This window comes from Danio rerio, chromosome 9 (genome assembly GCF_049306965.1).
Source record: "Danio rerio strain Tuebingen ecotype United States chromosome 9, GRCz12tu, whole genome shotgun sequence".
NCBI classification, from domain to species: domain Eukaryota; kingdom Metazoa; phylum Chordata; class Actinopteri; order Cypriniformes; family Danionidae; genus Danio; species Danio rerio.
Genome location: NC_133184.1, coordinates 30,265,074 through 30,280,000, shown reverse-complemented (window position 1 = coordinate 30,280,000; position 14,927 = coordinate 30,265,074). Strand labels below are relative to the sequence as shown.

Here is a 14,927-nt window from a genome sequence, read left to right as displayed (position 1 = left end):
GCTTTGAAATACTGACCATTAAAACTGTACTTTGGTGCATGTTTGAAGGCTTGTAGTTCAGCAAAAAAAAGGGCTAAACACATGGGGCCACCTGTTATGGAGAGCTCCTGACCTCAGGAATCATGTGAGCACAGTCAGAATTGGCCACCAACTGGGGGCGCTCTTAAATATGGTTTGAATTGATTTAACCCCATTTAACAATTAGATATTTAAAATTTGATAACATATTTGTGTTTACCATCTCCATAAATCCCCCATTATACTGTGAACTTACTTTTTACAATTTCCAATTCTAAGTAAAACAGAAAAATAAAAAAAACTACAATTCCTACTAGCCTCTTTACGGAGTTTCATACAAATCGGCACCATATTTGTAGTTCTTCTGGTTTTCAAACTAGGGTTAGAAATTAGGGTTACAAAAACATATATCTACTGCATAAATAAACCATCTAGTACAATCAAATAAGTGCTTACACGACACGTAGATGATATATGTTCTCCCAAAGTAAATAAGTTGCTTTATTTCAGACATTGGAGACAAAATAGGTGTAAAACACGCTAACTCCGCCCACAGCCCGAATCACTTCCGTACTTTTCCGCTGCCCAAAAAAAATTAAAACCAAAAAAATCGAAGAAAATATTACAAATTATATTCTTAACAATAATATACAGTATACTTGGGTTATCAATGAAAAAATGATACTTTTGGGGTATGTGTACGTCATGAAACTTATGGGGTTTCACGTATCCGCTTTGGTGCAAGTGGTGACGTATTGGTGACGTATGTAGTACAGTTTTCAGGTCCAAGCTGCCACTCATTTGAGTTGAAAAATCATTAGTTTATGATCACTTTTTATTCATATTACACATTAAAGTTAAATTTATATGAAGTCATAGTGTACACACCAATCTCTGGGCTTGCTGCATAACAAATACCAACATTTAAACAAGTTATAAAAAAATTATTCACTTTCTGGCCATCGGATATTGGGCACGGACATATATATTGCGATCGTGATTTTTTAAAAGTATTAAATCGCTTTGTAAACGTTTATTATTACCATTTCATGAGTCTCCCCATTCAGTTGAATAGAGCCAAAGAGCTTAGAATGCCAATTCTAAGCTCTTTGATAGAGCGCGTGGACCCGGAAGCCGCTTCGCGTGACGCCACACTTAACAAGCGGATAGCAGGCTAAAAGCGTCAATCACCATAGCAACGAACTCAAAGCTACAGACAATTTACATAAACCTAAGACTCTGAAAATAAAATGCACGCTTATTTTTGCAAGAAAGCAGCCAGAGTTGTTACTTCACACATTACACAGTGCCAGGATCCGGCGCTTTTAACGAATAATGAACGTGTAAGGACATGGCACACTGAATGTATATAATGTAATGTATATAATGTATGTATATAATGTAATAATATTTAATTGACGTTTGTTATGACTTAACTTTTCTATAATTAACTTTATATTAAATCTGTATTGCCATTTGTTTTTGCTATTTATCTAATTATTTTATAAACTTGGAGTTTTGTAACAGAACATTTACAGATGCAAAATATATTTAGGGCAAGGTCTGTTTAAAAAAGTGTGCCTGTCATAAAAATAGAGTGTACTGATACAGTAATGTGGTTATAGTGTTAACAGTAAAATTTGTAATACCAAAACTGGCTATACCTTGAATATGACAAAAACACTACTAAAAATGTACTACAGCTGTTCAGTCTCAAACGCTGGGCCCAGAGTTAAAAGTGAAACTGTTACTAGAGTTGAGATATAAAGTTATATATGCCAGTGCAGTTAAAGCTGTTGTGACCCCTGATAAATCAGGGACTAAGCCAAAGAAAAATACATGAATAATAAAAAAAAACATCTATACACTGATTTCAATCCATTCAACTTTTATTTTTGTCCACACAACACAGTTCCATGGGAAAAATAACATTTTTTATTTGAACCACCAAGGTGACAACTGAACTTTTAGCAGACTTTCTTTATATAGTTCTCACAATTATGACTTTATTGACAGTCTTTTTAATTATACTGTTATATAAACTCCCAATTCCATATTTATAACTCAGATTACCAGAACTGTGAAATGAAAAGGCTGAACCTGCCAATCAGAACGCTACAATCATGTGTTTTGTTGTCGACAGAAAATCCATTTTATTCAGTCATGTATAGCTTTAATGGAGATAATTAGTATTAACACTATTTCTCTTAATCTCATTTTAGGTGGTAGGAAAGTTGGCATCAACCTGACACTGTCATTTGTATGTTCCCCTGTGGTTCCCAAGATGGGGGCCAGGTCTTTTGGCTGAAAGAAATAAACAAAAAAAAATTGGTTTCTGAAATTGTACAAACAATTGTAGATTCTGACATGGTTTATGACATGTCCCAGACAAAATGGGGTAGACAGCTAAAATGTAGTTAAAATATAAGGTTGTTTATATTATATAGTATTATGTTTGCATTATAATCATTCAAAGATCATATTGTATATCCAATCATTTTGTGTAATATAAAGCTTACCCTATTCCAACTGAATATTAAATTATGACAGTAAATACTTAGAAAAATAGCAAATTAGGCATATTATTTATGGATAAGTCATTGCTTAACAAAATGCCACAAAAAAGGGTACTGTAAGTTGTACTGTAGTTGTGATGAAGCATTGTCTCAGTCCATCAAAATGAGCCTATAACAGTGTTGTAGTTACCTATTATATAAATGTAAATAACACCCAATTTATGCTTAATTAAATAGAATGTGTCTTTAAAAATACAGATAAAGGCCTAAGTCATTTAATAAAGAAACATGATGTTACCATGATGGGCACGGGTGCCAATGAACCAGTACTTCTTTACAGCCCTTGGGAAGACGGTATAAGAAAACAAAGGTTATACATTTATTTTGTAAGTATTCATTTAAATCCTTTACCCAACCAAGATAAACCAGACAACATATAAATCACCCAAACAGTAAAGGTTTGGTTCAATATTCATATAATTGTAGCTGAAAATGTTCAACATATACACATTTTTTTAATCTTTTCTGAAAAAAGCAAACATTTTAGCAGTATAAAATTATGTAGCAGTATGTAGGATAGTTTAATTCATTCATTTATTCACACAATGCAGTCATATGGTATAGCTAACTAACCTTGTTTTCACGTGTCTTGGACACATATTGTACTGGAAAAATTTCCAATTTGCTGTGAAACTGGCAGGCTGTGGAAAAAAAAAAACAATTCTGTAAATACAAACCATTCCACTTTGATGTAACAGTAGCAAAAACAAAACCACAGAAATGGAAGAATTCACCAGTGTGATTCTGTCTGACATCATGTCAATAATCTACAACTCTCATTTTTTTCGCAAACTTTCCTAAATGTATTAAAAACCCAAATCATTTCTTTTTAAAATCACAAACAAGAATAAAGTCCTATTTACAATAGTTTTACTGACTAGTATAATTTTATTTAGTAAATATAAATAAAGTTAATAAATCCTTTGTTGCCTTTTGATGACAGTCATTCTTTTTTGGAATAAGCTCTTGTGAATTCTCTGGTACTTACCAAGACGTTTAAGTATACTTTGTGTTAGCACATTGTTGATATTGGGTCACAATGTATACGTTGGGTCGTTACACAGCATAATTTTGCATAATAAAGTCTTTTACCTAAAGTCTAATTTAAGATCTAGCAAAGATGGAGAAAACTTCCAAGAGATTACACTATATAAACTGCAGGTTCAAACCAGTTCCAACTTAAATAAATGCTAGTCAATATTTTTAATATTGAATACTTGAAATATTAGACCAGAAGTAAATGCACATCATAATTTCAGGTTTAATTTGACTAATTGTTTTATCAGGCCTTTTATGATTGTTTAAATGTTTTATTAGGCCTGCAATAAAATACCAATAAAAAGATAATACACTGTAGACATTTCAGGTTTAAAATTGTTATTTATATTATTATCTTTATGATTAGGATTAGTTAAAGAGTTTATGATTTACGAATTATATAATTTTAAAATCAAAATACTTACTATATAACTTTATATACTTATTATATTCTATTATGTTATATTATATGTAATAACAAAATAGTACTTTCCTACCATCATCCTTGGGTTGGCTTCTTTTATGTCTTTTCTTTTTAGCAGCAATTTTGACAGCAGGATTCCTGTATAGAGAAAAAGTGTGTTAACTGCAATAAAGGCCTTTTGTGCATGACTTGCAAGCCAGGTAAATACATACGATTCGACTGTAATAAATGATAATCTAATGACACATTCTCTAATGACTGAACCATGTGTTGTGTAGGCTACCATGTGATTGTGCATTATTCAACTGAACAATTGTTTATTACTTTAATTAAATGAAGCCTAGCAAACTAAAAAAAAAATTGTTAAAATGACTGGCAAAATTAAAAAAAGGGTCAGTATGCGCACATCCAAGGCAGGTGCTCAACTACTGTTGCTCTTAAATAGTAATTTATTGAGACAATTTTTGGGCCTACATCAGGTCACAAGCAAGCAAGAGAATCTAAGGGCCTGTCCACCTGGTCACTTTATGTGTTTTTTCCGACCAAATAGCTGTTAGATTTCTGAAAACTGATCCATTTATATTCGAACACATTCTGATCTTAAAATCCTGTGCTATATGCACATTTAACTGGATTATACTGACTAAAGTGTCAGATACAGCGCATTTAACACACATACAGTATATACACATATACACACACACACACACATATATATATATATATATATATACATACATTTATATATATATATATATATATATATATATATATATATATATATATATATATATATATATATATATATATATATATATATATATATATATATATATATTGAGAGAGAGAGAGAGATAGAGAGAGAGATTTTCCTTTATTTTTTTCATATTTGTCATGACATTTATTGGTAGGTTAATTAGGGTATTGTGTGTTGAAAGATATGCGACCTGCTGAAACGTTGCCTCAATAAATTGTCTTTTGAGAGCAAAAGAGTCAGTGTGCTGATTTTGTTGACTTATGTTTTCAAAATGACTGGCAGCCTTCTGATTTGCCATCACTGCTAAAACAAAATTCCTTCTGCGTAGCACCGGAACACCCTTCACAACTCCACTGAGTCAAGGTTGTCCTGATTACTGTATTCTATTTTATATGGTCACTTACCTGTCTGCTGTCTTATCAACTGTCTTATTACCGGCTTACTTACTCAGTCAGAGCTCTCTCTTCATCTGGGGCCATCCTATCTAGTTCTTTCAGTCCCTCTTTCTGTCCCTCCATTTCTCCTATTTTCTCTCTCTCACTCTCTACTCTGTCTTCCTTTGTTTGTTCCTCTATCTCCGTTCCTTGGACATCCCTCCTCTCGGTCTCTCCTGTCTCACATTGCTCTGCCTGTTCTCTCTGGTTTTCATCTTGCATTTCTTGTTCTGGTTCCTTTTCTTCTCCTGTACTTTCTTGGCCCACTTCCTCACTTTCCAGATCACATGCTTTATTAAAATATAAAACAAAACCAGACATGTAATATGCAGTGCATGGTTCCAAGTGTGAACAACAAAATAAATTTGTAGATTTTGAATTGAATTTAATAGAATTGCCTACCACCAGCAATCTGTTTTGTATAAAAATATCTGTACTGACATTTTTACAGTATATTATCAAAAATGTTAGGAAATCTGCTTTTACATGCATATGAACTTTAATGACATCACAATCTTAAGCCATACAGTTTAAAATGGAGATGGCCCAACATTTGTGGCAATCAATGGCGTCAGCCCAGTCAGTTTCCTCCACACCAAACTCGCTCATCCATGTTTTTATGTTCTGTGCTTCGTGCACTGACATACTGTCATGTTGGAGCAGGTCTCCCCATCCTCAAATTGTTCTCACAAAGATAGGAGCATGGAATTGTCCAAAATGTATTGGTATGGAGAAGCATTAAGAGTTCCTTTAACAAACGGCCAAGCACCTCAAAACAGTCCCAGATCAATAATACACCTCCACCCACTCACACAATAAATTTAGGCAATTACACAGGTGGCAACATATCACAGTGCCAAACTTGAATTCACTGAGCTCTACGCCGAGAGCTGCCCATTCCTTCACTAAAGCTTGTAAAAGCGCCTGCATGCCCAGTGCAGGATTTTACACAGTTGTGGCCATGAAAGTGACTGAACATCTAAATTCAATGATTTGGTGGGGTGTCCCATATTGTTTTGCAATATAGTGTTCTGCTCCATCTGAATAGTAAAATAATACAGAATAAATTATAATTGAGACTCACAAATGGACTGATGTTGTGATGAGACATACCTTCTAACAGACCTTCAAAGAGGCACATTATCTTTTCCATAACCCCATGTGCAACAACTGGCAACTGAAATGGGCACTGCAGCTGGGCTGTCCATTTTTTTTTTTGAGGATGATACTTTCCCCACAGCAGGAGGGGAAAGTATCCAAGGGCCTTCAGTTTTTCCACCTAAACATAGAAAGATGTATATAAAAAATGTTTCCAAGGCAAGAAAGACATGGACTCAATTTCCTGATAACGTCTCTTAGTGCAACACCAATACAAAGTTTTTTTCTTAAGGAAAGGTATACAAATTCTAGGCATGTTCTCTAAACAATAACTTTTGAAAGTTGTTTAAGGTATAAATCTTTATGTGGACCTTGTGTGGTGCTGTCCATGGTGGTAGTTCTGATCTGGTTGACAAGTAGTACTCTTTACTATTTACTAAATTTAATGGCTTTATATTTATATTGCTATGACTTAAAGAAGGTATAGTTAAATAATAATGTTGCAGAAAACATGTTAATGTTAATGTAACTACAGGTATAACTTAGAAACAACAAATTGCTAAGAATATTTCGAGAAACGCAGCCATGATTATTATTATACACATAAAAGTTGTTGTTGTTATATAGGTCATAGGAGTCAACTATTCTTAGCATGTGTTTTTAAAGAGGTAAACCACCCAAGCAAACCTATCTGTGAAAGATTCTGCACTACATCCACACCAAGAAATACACCTATTCACTCCATGACCAGAAAACAAAACATGTAAGTGTCATAATGGTGCTGAAACTATATATGTTGTAGACAGGCCAAGATTGTGTAGATTCTAATATACTGAAAATGTGTTTGGGTTGATGATTTCAGGGCACGTTACTGCATGACATCAGCATAGTTGCTGCTTTCCTGCACAATGTAAATAAAATTCACTATTCTTTTTAAAAGAGAAAGAAAAATGTTCATTACCAGTAGGGCACTACTGTCAAAAACCTTTGCTTGATTGCGTGATTTTTTCATTTTCTTGGCCCATTCTTGTGCTTGGCCCCGGAACACCTTCATTCTTGCTGTCTGTCTGGATTTCAGATCAAGCAGTTTCCCACACTGACCAAGGGAAAGATACAAAGAAAGAAAATATTTTAACAGAAAATATGCATGTCCATTATCTGGCCATATAAATTATTTATTAAGTTGTCACTATTGCATGCACTAGTCAATAACTTTTATTACTTCTTTTCTTAAATTTCTTAAATTCCGAGTGACCACACTATGGAATCACTGCAATATAAAAAAAGATTCAATGTTAAAACTGTAGCACTCTAAGAGAAAATTATTTAAAGGACCAAACAGTCAAACATCAATGTCAGCCGGTACACTTCCATAATGTGTGAAATGTAATGTTTTGGAAAATGCCTAGTGTGAAGCAAACTTGTAGAGTAACAATACATATTTCTATAACTATTCTTTTGCGTTATTAACTTTAATTTGCAAACTCTAGTTTAAAAAAAAATGCCTTTATTATTCGGCATACCAAAACTGAGATATTTAATGCCAACCTGCTTGGTAAGTTGTGACATATGGAATATGGTTTCCAGGTCCAAGCCTCTACTCATTTGAATCAAGAAAATAGTTTATATTGCACTCACTGTTTAGTCATATCACATATTTCATCCAATCTCTTAAAAAAACAGTGCTTACTACTTAATCTCAATTTACTGCTTCCCAGACACAAATATTTTAATTATATAAAAAATTAATCACTTCCAGACTATCAGATATTATGCATGGATATAAATCATGATTTTCAAAAAGTACCACAGTACGTTGTTAAACATCACAGTATAGAGTGCTTGGGCCCAGGAACTGTGACATGTCAAAGTGTATAAACATTGTTTGATTTTGGACTAAATGACTCTGGCTTGAATTCCTAAAAATATCAGTTTGCCGTTTCATACAGCCTATTGTACATTATTTACCTTTGTGCACTTTCTATTTGCACAGTTGAGTCTCTCCATGCAATGGGGGCACTTCCTGAAAGTTGATCCTCCTGGCATTTTTTTTCTACAAACAAAAGAAAAAAAATATTTCTAATAATTAATTTCCCATTACATTGCCTTTGCAATGAAAATATAGATATATAGATATATAGATATGAAATATATAGAAATATAAAAATAGGTAATAAAAAGTGACTATTTTGTAAGATTAATTTGTTTTTCAAATTTATATAACTTAATGCTTAAATTTGAGTTGTTTTGCACATAAATATGTAACTTTTTGAATGAAGTGATACATTATTTAGTAATGTTTGCTTTTTGACTAATACTTAGGAAACACTGACTTACTAGTTCTTTCCTTCTCTCATTATTGGAACTTCCATATTCTTGAATAAATATATTTTATAGGTTGTGACAGTAATTTTACTATACAGTAATAACACAATGGGAACGGTGTACACAGCAGAGAAAAGTCTTCATCTCAATATTTATTTTATACAGTTGAAGCCAAAATGATTCGCCCTCATGTGATTTATTTATTTTTATTTTTTTCAAATATTTCCTAAATTATGTGTAACAGAGCAAGGTAAATTTTACAGTATTTCCTATATTTTGTTTTATTTCAGCTAGAATAAAAGCAGTTTTTTTAAAAACCATTTTTATAAACCATTTTAAGGTCAATATTATTAGCCCCCTTAAGCAATGTTTTTTGATTGTCTAGAGATCAAACAACTGCTATACAATGACTTGCCTAATTAACCTAGTTACGCCTTTAAAATGCACTTGAATACTACTATCTTGAAAAATATCTAGTAAAATATTATGTACTGTCATCATGGCAAAAATATAAGAAAATCAGTCATCACACATAAGTTAAATATTAATATTAGTAAAATATTAAAACTATTATGTTTAGAAATGTGTTTAAATATGTTATGACTTCAACGGTTTATTTTATTTATTTATTCTTTTTTAAACAGACTAGTCTTAACTGTGCTTTATTTAGCTTTAGGTAAAATCATATGCGTCTAATCTGTGATGAAATAAAAAAAAAAAAAATCTAATATTCCGAAAAAGGAGCATAATATGATAGGATGGATCTGCAAGCAACTAGTGATGCCTGCATGTGCACAAACTCGCTTTTTACTGACTCGAATCTTTAAATTTCGTTAAAGAATGTATTTAATGCTAATAGCGACTTTCCTCGACCGATTCATTACAATTTAGAATAACCAACGTTAAGGTTATTTATCCATAAAAAAAATATATATATATAGCATAACGAAATCAGCAAAGAACTTGTCGTATTAAGGATACTTTGAAAATGCATGCACACTACTATAATTTAATCTGTAGATCTGCAGTGCCGTCATCCCCGATGTTTAAAAACGTCCAATCATGTCACAACATGATAAAAACTGATTAATTAATTAATAATTACTCCAGTAATGGCAGCAGTAATGTTATAGCTGGGCTAAGTTACCAGCTGTGCTAACTGAACGCCCAGATGTTACACTTGAATAACAACTTTGAACGCACAATTTCTAACACACGACTCATGTAACGTGATGAAGAAACACAAAATTTATTAAAATGCAGTTAACGCCGTGATCTCATCACAAAAAGAGGGGAAAAGCCCTTACTTACTTGATTCAATGTCGATGCTCATCAGGTGAACTGGCGTTGAACCGAGTCTCGTTGATGACGTCATCGCCGTTAAAGTTGGTGCGTGGCATATGGACGCATCTGTTCTCCAAAGAAATGAATGGGAAGGACTGGCGTATCATATGCACGCAAAAACGGATTTTGGCGTATGCATTGCACGCAAAGGGAAGGTGGAAAGTCGTGTTATTTGTACGCAAAGTTATGAGATCGGGTTGTTGCGTCTTTGCTAAAATTAATTTAACGACAAATTTCTTTAGCTTTTTTCCCCTTTAGAGATCAAAAGAGCTGTATTTAAAGAATTATTTCACTAAAACATGAATTGAATGCCCAGTTCTTTCCCGTGTGAGTTTAGTGCGCCTCCGCCGCGTCTGCGTTTTTAAGGTTACAGGTGCACCCTGACCTGACGCGGGGACCAGATCTCTGTATTGCTTTAATTTCTCAATTTTCATAACTGCATTGCATTTTCATATGGTAAAATATCAAAATTTATGTTCTGAAAGTAGTAGGAATGACGGGAGTGTTAGTAATTAATAACAGAAGGAACTTTCACTTTTGAGTGAACTTCTGTCACGTGTAATTTTAGTATGATAAAATAAACAAAAAGAGTAATGCAGAAAAGTATTTTTCGCTCTGCCAAGCCTTCTCTGTTGCTGTATAGAGAAGCAGCCTGCTCAGTCTCCTTACCCCGGCCCCACCCCGCCCACCGACTCCTGAACTTCTCACTCACTAACTCACTCACTCACGCGGGCATGCACTGCGGTCTCATGAGGAAACGCAGCTTTTTGATATAATGTTTTTCTTGTTCCCAAATACAAATAATTTATCAAGTATTGTTTGAAATAAGTATTCGTAAAAACACGTTATTCCTGCTTTTCCGAATACCGTATTTCGGTTCGGCTCCACCCATAATATATATATCATTTTTTTTTTTTTTTTTTGCATCGCACCCTCCTGCGATGTGACTATCGCGGATGCGCACATTGCGATTTCGATGCTGAAACGATATATCGTGCAGCCCTAACAGACACCATGTTTCTTTAATAACATGTTAACACACCAACAGAACAATTTTTTTCAAATAAAATGGGATTCAAATATCTGTTCCAACCCTCTGTGATTTTTAGAAGATTTATAAGTTTAAAACGTTTTTAAAACAAAGCAAGTTTGTAATAAAGACAGTAAAATCACCATGTAATTCTTAACTGTTATAATCACCACAGCCGCATGGTGTCAGCAAATGCGCACTTGTGTGTGTACTGCAAACTGCATGTGTGTGACTCCTCGTTTCAAAAAGACTTAAATAAACTTCACCACAAATATTTAAAATAAACTTACTTGGTATTTTTGACTAATGAGCTGTATTTCAGCTTCATCAGAGTCTGCCTCTATCACTGACTGCTGTTTATCTGATGTAACGCATGATGAACACAGCTTCACATGAACACAGCTGTTACGCTCGTGCATCCAGGTTAACATAGAAGTAAAGTTGGTTTTATATTTGCACATTCGCATTTACGCTCCCCTAATAAAATATTAGAAAACTATTGTTTGCAAATTCCAAATAGCGAAATCACACTAGCAGACAACTATTATCAAACTACAACAGCGTTCATGGTCAAAGAAATCATGCTAGTGTTGTTTGAAGTGTTACTTACATGCGATTTCAGACCGAATATTCAATATCGCGTGAAAAACAACAAAGGGACCGTGTCACAAGTTCTCAGGTTGTTGAAAAACGAACAAAAGGAATTCAGCCAACTACTATAACGGTACACATCACTTACATTTTGCATTACAATGACATGTTTTTATTGATTAATATATTTCATGTAATTATATATATATATATATATATATATATATATATATATATATATATATATATATATATATATATATATATATATATATATACATATATACACACACACACAATTTTTTTATGTTTCTGATTTGTATGTAACCTTGTCATTTGATTTGTTTAAATAGGTTTTGAAATCATGGCCTGTGCACATCAACATCTGTGGACCCTGCAAAACATGCATGCAACCTGTGCCCTGCTGTTTTCCTTACCTCTGTCTTACCCATTGTCTTAACTAAATATTGTAACACTGTCATTTCTGTTTTTTCTGTTTATGGCATGTTGTTGTACATTAAACTATCATTATATCATAAATAGTGTGCATTTATTATGATCATTATAATTTGTTGATCCTACAATGATTGGACAACAAAAAAAATTACACATTTACATACACAATGAAAAACAAACACTACAGAAATTATGCTCTAAAATATTACTATAAACTATTGTAGAACATATATTTCTCCAAACTTACTTGTGAGTGATAGATATTATTATTACAGATGTCTGATATTAATTTGTTCATGCTACAATTATTTCACAACAAAATATTAAGATATTTACATTCATGAAAAACACACTACAGAAATTATGCTCACAAATATTAATAAAAAATTTCACACCATATTTTTCTCAAAAAGTGCTTGTGAGTGATAGGGGATATTATGACTGATGTCTGATATTAATTTGTTAATCCTAAAATGATTGAACAACAAGATATTACGATATCTGTGTTTAACATGAAAAACATACTGTGGAAAATATGATTAGAATTATCAATTTAAATTTATTTACAAGATATATTTATGAAAAGCTACTTATGAGTGATACACAATATTACTACTGATGCCTAATATTAATTTGTTGATGCTACAATGGTTGGACTTAAAGAAATTTAGACATCTACATCCACAATGAAAAACACTACAGAAAATATGCAAACAAATATTAATATAAATTATTTCTCAACATATATTTATGAAAATGTACTTGTGAGTGATAGATAATATAATTATTGATGTCTGATATTAATTTATTGATCCTACAATAATTGTAAAGCAAGATATTAGGATATCTGCATTTACCATGAAAAAAAAAACTGAGGAAAAAATGCTTATAATTATCAATATTGTTTTTTTTTACAAAATAAATTTATGAAAAGCTACTTGTGAGTCATAGATAATATTATTACTGATGGCTGGATTTTTAATTTCTTTAGCCTACATTTATTTCACAACAAGATATTAAGATATTTAGATTAATGAAAAACACTACAGAAATTATGCTTATAAATATTAATATTAATTCATATCTAACATACATTTATTAAACGGTGCTTGTGAGTGATAGACAATAGTATTACTGATGTCCGATTTTCATTTGTTGACCCTACAATGATTGTGAAACAAGATATCAGGATGTTTACATTCACAATGAAACACACACTACAGAAATTATGTGCATAAATAAAGCATATTAATTAATGTACAGGATATATTTATGAAAAGGTCCTTGTGAGTTATAGATAATATTATTAACGATGTCTGATTTTAATTTGTTGCTCCTACAACATTTGGACATTAGAAAATTAAGATTTTTACTTTTACAATGAAAAACACACACTACAGAAATTATGTGCACATAAAAATTAATATAAATTATTGCAAACTATATATTTATGAAAATGTGCTTGTTAGTGATAGACAATATAATTATTGATGCCTGATGTTTATTTGCTGACCCTACAATGATTTTGAAACAAGATATTATCATATTTACAATCATTAAAAACACACACTGCAGAAATTATGAACACAAATTTTAATATAAATTAATATACATTATATATTTATGAAAAGCTTCTTGTGAGTGATAGACAATATTACTGCTGATGTCTGATAATAGTTTGTTGACGCTACAAACAAGATATTAAGATATTTACATTTATGAAAAAGACACACTACAGCAATTATGATCATATATATTAATGATTTTTTTTACACCATATATTTCTCTAAAAGTACTTGTGAGTGATAGATAATATTATGACTGATGTCTGATATTAATTTCTTTATCCTACAATGATTTCACAACAACATATTAAGACATCTGCGTTTACTATAAAAAAACATATGCTGTGGAAAATATGCTTATAATTATCAATATAAATTTATTTACAAGATATATTTATGAAAAGCTTCTTGTGAGTGATAGACAATATTACTGCTGATGTCTGATAATAGTTTGTTTACACTACAATTATTGTGAAACAAGATATTAAGATATCAACGTTTACCATGAAAAATATGTACTGTAGAAAATATGCTTATAAAAATTAATATTAAATTGTTTGCAACACGTATTTATATAAGGCTACTTGTGAGTGATAGGGGATATCATAACTGATGTTTGATGTTCAATTGTTGATGCTACAGTGATTGGGCAACAAGATATTAAGATATTTACATTCACTGTGATGAAAAACACTACAGAAATTATGCTTATAAATATGAATATAAATTCATTTACAACATATAGTTGTGAAAATGTACTTGAGAGTAATAGATAATATACTTATTGATGTCTGATTTTAATTTGTTAATCCTACAATGATTTTGAAACAAGATATTAATATATTTTACAATAAAAAAAAAACACTAGAAAATATGCTTTAAAAGTCCACCTTAATAATTGTTGTGCACAATAGTAAAATAATATTTCAATGGTGGTGGTAATGGTGGTATTGATTTCAAGCATAAATCTTTATTTTTGTTGTACTCGTATAACTTATTTTAAGAATATTATAAGTATTTTTGTCACATTTATGTTAGCCTAAAGTCAAAGTCATTAATGTTTTTTTTTTTTTTTAAATATATATAAAATAGTTTCCCAGAGATGGGTTGTGGCTGGAAGGGCATCCGCTGCATAAAATCTTGCTGGATAAGTTGGCGGTTCATTCCGCTGTGGCGACCCCGGATTAATAAAAACTAAGCTGAAAAGAAAATGAATGAATGACTTAATAAAAATATTTTTTATTAGCATAATTTTTCCAGCATTTGTCTAC

General features: G+C 31.8%; 1 protein-coding gene across 3 annotated transcripts; it reads right to left on the bottom strand.

Annotated features, from left to right (window-relative positions):
* Positions 1-1,889: 1,889 nt before the first annotated feature.
* On the bottom strand, positions 1,890-11,697 carry si:ch73-7i4.1. 3 transcript variants are annotated; one of them, XM_073911520.1, is made up of 9 exons: positions 11,335-11,697; positions 9,982-10,080; positions 8,314-8,398; positions 7,307-7,441; positions 6,361-6,526; positions 4,130-4,194; positions 3,168-3,235; positions 2,833-2,876; positions 1,890-2,322 (listed from the first exon to the last, which is right to left on the bottom strand). In XM_073911520.1, the coding sequence occupies exons 3-9, from the start codon at positions 8,389-8,391 to the stop codon at positions 2,273-2,275; spliced, it is 606 nt and encodes a 201-aa protein (XP_073767621.1). In that variant the 5' UTR covers positions 8,392-8,398; positions 9,982-10,080; positions 11,335-11,697; the 3' UTR covers positions 1,890-2,272. The 3 variants fall into 3 exon arrangements, with proteins under 3 accessions (XP_073767621.1, NP_001353305.1, XP_068079371.1); NM_001366376.1 differs by lacking the exon at positions 11,335-11,697 and having other exon boundaries at positions 9,982-10,214; XM_068223270.1 differs by lacking the exons at positions 1,890-2,322; positions 2,833-2,876; positions 3,168-3,235; positions 4,130-4,194; positions 11,335-11,697 and adding an exon at positions 5,170-5,537 and having other exon boundaries at positions 9,982-10,046.
* Between the last annotated feature and the right edge of the window lie 3,230 nt (positions 11,698-14,927).

Excerpts from the sequence above, each read along its gene's own strand:
- si:ch73-7i4.1 (XM_068223270.1), bottom strand. The coding sequence starts at position 8,391 with ATGCCAGGAGGATCAACTTTCAGGAAGTGCCCCCATTGCATGGAGAGA. Across the intron at positions 7,442-8,313 it reads CAAATAGAAAGTGCACAAAG|TGTGGGAAACTGCTTGATCT; the intron begins GTAAATAATGTA and ends TCCCTTGGTCAG. Across the intron at positions 5,538-6,360 it reads CTTTGAAGGTCTGTTAGAAG|CATGTGATCTGGAAAGTGAG; the intron begins GTATGTCTCATC and ends ATTTTAATAAAG.